The sequence below is a fragment of the Triticum urartu genome, chromosome 3A (genome assembly GCF_056163025.1).
Source record: "Triticum urartu cultivar PI428250 chromosome 3A, HENAU_Tu73, whole genome shotgun sequence".
Taxonomy (NCBI): Eukaryota; Viridiplantae; Streptophyta; class Magnoliopsida; order Poales; family Poaceae; genus Triticum; species Triticum urartu.
In genome coordinates, this window is record NC_141875.1 from 47,191,083 (window position 1) to 47,197,042 (window position 5,960).

Below are 5,960 nucleotides of genomic sequence, written 5' to 3' on the forward strand. Positions count from 1 at the left end.
ATCTCGTTCATCAAATGACAACACATGTCTATGGCTAGGAAACTTAACCATCTTTGATTAACGGGCTAGTCTAGTAGAGGCATACTAGGGACACTCTGTTTGTCTATGTATTCACACATGTAATAAGTTTCCGGTTAATACAATTCTAGCATGAATAATAAACATTTATCATGATATAAGTAGATATAAATAAGAACTTTATTATTGCCTCTACGGCATATTTCCTTCAAATTGTTTCACATGACTCTAGTTATGTAGCACTTTAACCCCACAAAAAGTGGGAACAAAAATGAACATCAAGTGAACACAAACACAACAAGCACATACCCGTTCTCTGCATATCTAGGACGCATAGAGTCAACACCAATGAACACATGCAAATAAACACGATGACAAATAGCGAAGTTATACGAGACCAAGTTTATGCATAAGCAAGGAAAACAAAAACTCATAGCAAAAGTCATACACAATAGCTAGTTTCGTTACTTCTTTTTGCTAGCTGTAGTTACAAAAAAAAATGCTTGGTCTAGAAAACGCGCTAACAAATTCTTGGCGGACACTGGATTGTGATTGTCCAAGTGAAAGCTACATAGGCCAATTCTACCGGCGAGGTTGGGTGGTGCTCCCACGATATCTGTGCACATGTTTGTGTGAAGATCGTAGATCTGAAGTACCAACGACCGTCCTTCATCAAGTGAGCAGTGCAAGAGCAGCTTCTGTCCACCATGCATCACCCTCAATGGCATATAACGGCAAGCTGTTGGTGCCATCGGTAAAGTGTATGCCTTGATCCACGTTCTCTTATCTGAATTATCCAGGATCCATATGTTGGTGACTGGATCGTCTAGTTCATCGTTGTATCCATATATATCACCGCACACTGGTTGAACCATGCACAATGAACCGTTAAGCTCTGTTATGCGGATTGCGGTTGTTTTCCTCCACATCTCCTCCCCGACGAATTTCCATGGTCCTTCGAGCACGTCGGGCTTCCATTGCTCGCTCTCCAAATCGAAGCAGAGCAAACTGTGGTCGTTACATTTCACAAAAAAGTACATGATGCCATCGATAGTGACCGGAGAGCCTCGACGAGAGCAGGGGTGGACCTTTGGAAGTGCATGCGCTTTCCTCCAACCTCTGCCGTCTCCTAATGTAAGGATCTCACATGTGTGGTCGTCGAGGACACGCACCATCTTGTATTCACCGGATGGGACGGCATGGCCGAAGCCGAAGATGGTGTAGTAACCTATCGTAACATAAGGAAAGGCGTCTCGGTCTACCACGTCCACCTGTGGGCAGGTCACGAGCACCTCCACTGTGGCCGGATTGACCACGTTGACGCCACCGCAAGAAGCGCCGTTGACGCAGATGAGGCCGTCGAGGCTGGTGTTGCACATCATCCCATAGCCTCCGGCACCCTTGATGACCCTCACGACGTTGCCGTCCATGTCCATGAGCCGCATGTCACGGCCTCCCACGGGTTCTTCTTCCTCGAAGGAGCCGGCGTCAACGAGGAGCGGGCCGTGGCGGGACCTGTGCGCGGCGGCGAAGACGGGGCTGGAGATGAGGTTGCGCCACCCTTTGGACACGCACCGGAACCGGCACACGGACTTTACCGGCGTCCTGGAGAGTATGTCGAAGATGGCTTGGTACGGTAACGAGACGGTATCCATGCCGCCGCCGTACGTCATGTGTTTGCTGCGCCGTCGGGGATCTCTGTCTCGTGCGGTTTCGATGTATTTTGATCGGCTACAATAATATAAACGGGATCGGATGCAATCTGGCCAAAGGACTCTACCATACCTTACATCGCCGTGGCTGAAGTTGGCACGTACGCCTGAATCCTATTGTACCACGTACGGTTGCCTTCCTTGTACATTTGCCGACCTGGAGTCTATATCATCACGATGTGCGGCCTTATCGACGATCGACCATCCACGGTGGCGGAGGCGCGGTTCTATGTGTACGAATTTACTGTTATCGAAAAGGCTTTAGCCCCATTATATACAATCCGATACAAACGCACATCTTCACAACTAACAACATATGCACGCACGCAAGGCAGGATACATAGGCGCTGAGCGCAGTAACACTAACCATAGCACTACAAGAGTAACCGGGGACTTCAACCGTGAGCACGCTACCATGAAGAGATGAAGTAACATACGACGAAGCATAGGCTTCAAGGCGGCGCCTTCAGGAAGATTACGACACCAGAGCGTCATCACCGCACGATGCAAGGATCAGAGTTTCTCCTGGAGCAACACGACGGGCAATGAGAGCCGCGACAATGCCTTCAAGAAGGAAACGGGCTTCGCAGCCGCCGGTCCGTCCGAAGATAGAACAAGTTTTCACCCCGGCAAACTATCACCGCCACCGAACGCCACACCTCGGCTACCACTGCGCCCACATGGTCATGGCCACCAGGCCGCATCGAGCCACAGGCTCTGCCCGTGAGCACCGCGCTACCACCACCAGGGCCGCCGCCCTGGCATCTAAAACCTTGACACCACCTCACTCGAGACCGCCGCCACCCCAACAAAGAGACAAGCGGAAAGGTCCCGCCTTTCGCACTCCTGGGCGACCCCAGTGCCGAGACCCAATAGGCCGGCTAAAACTGTCCTACATCGATACGTCCAGCAGCACCGGGCGTGAGACGAGTTCGATCCTGCCGCCAGGCGCGAGACGACGCAGTGTACCAAATGCGCTTCAAGAGCGGGAGGGAATGGAAGAAAATCAGACAGCTCACAACCGTCACATCGAATGGCTGCGCACGTGGCTAATTTTACCTTTCATGTATAGCCTGCTAGCGCAAGCCTTTTCCATTATACTCCCTCCCTAAATATAAATGATTTTAGAAATTCCAATGTGGTCTACATATTGAGCAAAATGAGTGAATCTACTCTCTAAAATATATCTATATACATCTGCATGGAGTCCTTATTGAAATCCTGAAAAATACTTATATTTAGGAACAGAGGGAGTATATTTAATTGTAATACATATGTCTTTTAATATTTTTGTATATTACATAGTATGTTATATTATATATTACAGTTATACTAAAAAATTAATCAGTGTATTAAAATGTGCATCGTGTATTGTCACGTATTAATCATGTCTTTGAAAACTTGTCAATAAGCTAATTCGAAAATGTTCATCATGTGTTAAAACTGTGTTCATCTATATTTTCAAAAGTGTTCATATACATATACTAAAAAAAGTTCACCGTGTCTTACAAACTATGTGCATCATTCGTTAGAAACTGCTCATCTGTATTTCAAAAGCTGTTATTATACATGTAATAAAAATATTTGTTGTGCCTTGAAAAATGTCCGTCTAGTTTACGATAAATAGTCGTAATATTAATGAAAATGTTCATCACATACAAAAATGTTCATACATTAAAAAAATCATGACATTATAAACAAATATGCATGATGTTTATGAAAAATCTTCATGAAATATGAAAAATTCTTCACACAGTTTTTAAAAATGTTTATGATATATAAAAAAGATTACAACAATTCAAAAAAACTCTCATTTTAGAAAATGTTCATGGAAGTGCTAAAATTTTGTTTGTGCAAATTTGAAATAAACATTAACTCATTAGAAAACATGAAAAAGAAACAGGAATAGAAAATGTAGAACAAATCAGGAACATGCATATAAAAAACTGTGAGATATAGTCTTTGCGGTCGTGGATATCCTCGTCAGGGTGCCTCGTTAATAACGGGCTCATGTTAATACATATCCCTGTACGTATCCCACGTTGCTGGCCCAAAGCAAAACCCAACCCAGAGACCCACGCGTTGAGTGTAACAAGGAGAGTTTGTTTTAAAAAAACAAGGAGAGTTAGATTCACCTAAAAAAAGGAGAGCTAGATTATACCTAAAAAAAGTGTAACAAAGAGAGCTAGATTATACTTTTATAACATAATAAAACTAGTATAACGCCCGTGCGTTGCCACTGGCTATAATGCATAAAAATGAATCAAACAAATGATTAAGATTGTCGTTTAAACTCATTTATCGCTCTTACTCCCAAAAAATTAACCCTCTGAACAGTCTGGGCTACCCCAAATCCAGTCCATGTGGGGGAGGGGGAGGGGGGGGTATGATTGTCCAAACTATCTGACATGTTATCACCAACACGCGAAACCCCATTCTATGATGCACTCTTCCCTTTTTCTACTGGGTCATTCCCTTACCGCTAGTTTCCTGCTGTAACGGGACATATCTTACTGGAGTCCTCTCCTTTAAGACCCTAAAAAGAGAGTGAATACTAATTATGTCTAACATGTAACGTCGGATCGTCGTATATGTCATGTGACCTTGTCGATTTTTTCTATGGTAGATCACTTTTCTTCTTTTTTTTCGACTATCTCCGCCATGGAAAACCCCTTTTCTCTAATGAAAAATAATACTTTTTAATATTAAGATAAACAAATTGCGCCATGAAGCAAATGCAATCAATGCATAAACATTGATATGTTCTCTGTAGCAAAAATCTAGCGGATTTTTTCCTTTTGCAAAATCCACCATATTTCCACATCTCGACTATTTTTTTTGAGATTCATCTCGACTAATATTACAACCTGAATCATTGTCTACAGCCGCCGTCTTGTCCTCCTCAAATCCTTGTCGTTAGCGATCTTGCCATTGCGCCATTGTAACGGTTGTTGCTAGAAATAGTGAAGCACACAGCAAGGCTAGCCGTGTGTCTAACACGACAACAGAGTGCATTTGCGTCTGTGCTTTTGTTAGCACTAGTAGAAAAAGGCCCATTTGTCCCAGTTCATAAGGCCCATCTGTCCTGATTGGGGAACCGGGACTAAAGGGTCGTTACTAATGCCCTAGGCCTTTAGTCCCGGTTCTTATACGAACCGGGACAGATGGGCCTCCACGTGGCCACTGTGGCGAACCTAGGCATGAGGGCCTTTAGTCTCGGTTGGTGGCACCAACCGGGACCAATAAGCTTCCACGCGTCAGCATTTCAGCGGCTATTTTTTTTTGAAAGGAGGTGGTTTAGGGATTTTGGGGGTTAATTTAGGTTCGTATAGGTAGCTAATAGAGAGATGTGTCCTCTCTTATCTCCGAGCTACTGCTACTGCTATGCCTAAACATGACTTAGATTGAAGTGAGGCAACATGTGGTGCATGTCGAAAGTAATTCTAATCCTAACTTGATCAAGTTTGGATTGTACTACTTTCGACCTGCACCACATGCATGTTGCCTTCACTTCAATCCAATCCATATTCATTTCACCCACAGATATATAATAACTCTTCATGCTCGCATCATGCATCATCATAATAACAAGTCCTACTAATAATCATCATACAATTTCTACTCGTTATTAATAACAAGCCATACGATCATCCTCATAGTCATCGAACCAACCCTACTTAATTGTTCTTAGCACATGATCATTAGTATTAGGTAGGACCTAAATACTCTCTTTAAGGTAAAATAGCATAAAACAAAACATACCCTGACACTCCATTATGGAGAATGGAGATCATCATGTCTCCAATTCTTGCGCTTCGCTTCCTTTTACTTCCAAGAACCTCCTTACGACTGTTCATACATTTTTTCCATCCTTTGATTTGCATGTCTCCATTTCTTTTAGAAATCTGGTATGGACAGTTGAGATTCGTAGGATGACCTGGCTGTATGTTCAAAACATTAAGGCTATCTTTCTGACACATCAAATGAGGCACACAATTCTCTGGGATTATCTATTGAAAAACATAGTAATAACTTCATAGTTAGCAATGATGTACTAGTTTTAGAAGTATGCAAAAGATGCACGGATGTCGTAATAGTAAAAAATCTTATCGGGTATCTCCATGGTAGTTACCGTAGTTGAACACATGCAGTAGTGGCACGTATTGACCATAATGTTGAGGAGTTTGATTGTAGATATTGTAATTCTCAATGTCAGTACAAAATCCGACC

General features: G+C 43.2%; 1 protein-coding gene across 1 annotated transcript; it reads right to left on the bottom strand.

Moving 5' to 3' along the window:
* Positions 1 to 482: 482 nt before the first annotated feature.
* On the bottom strand, positions 483 to 1,691 carry LOC147978396 (F-box protein At1g11270-like). Its single transcript, XM_087514735.1, has one exon. The coding sequence runs from the start codon at positions 1,689 to 1,691 to the stop codon at positions 483 to 485; it is 1,209 nt and encodes a 402-aa protein (XP_087370861.1).
* Positions 1,692 to 5,960: the final 4,269 nt, after the last annotated feature.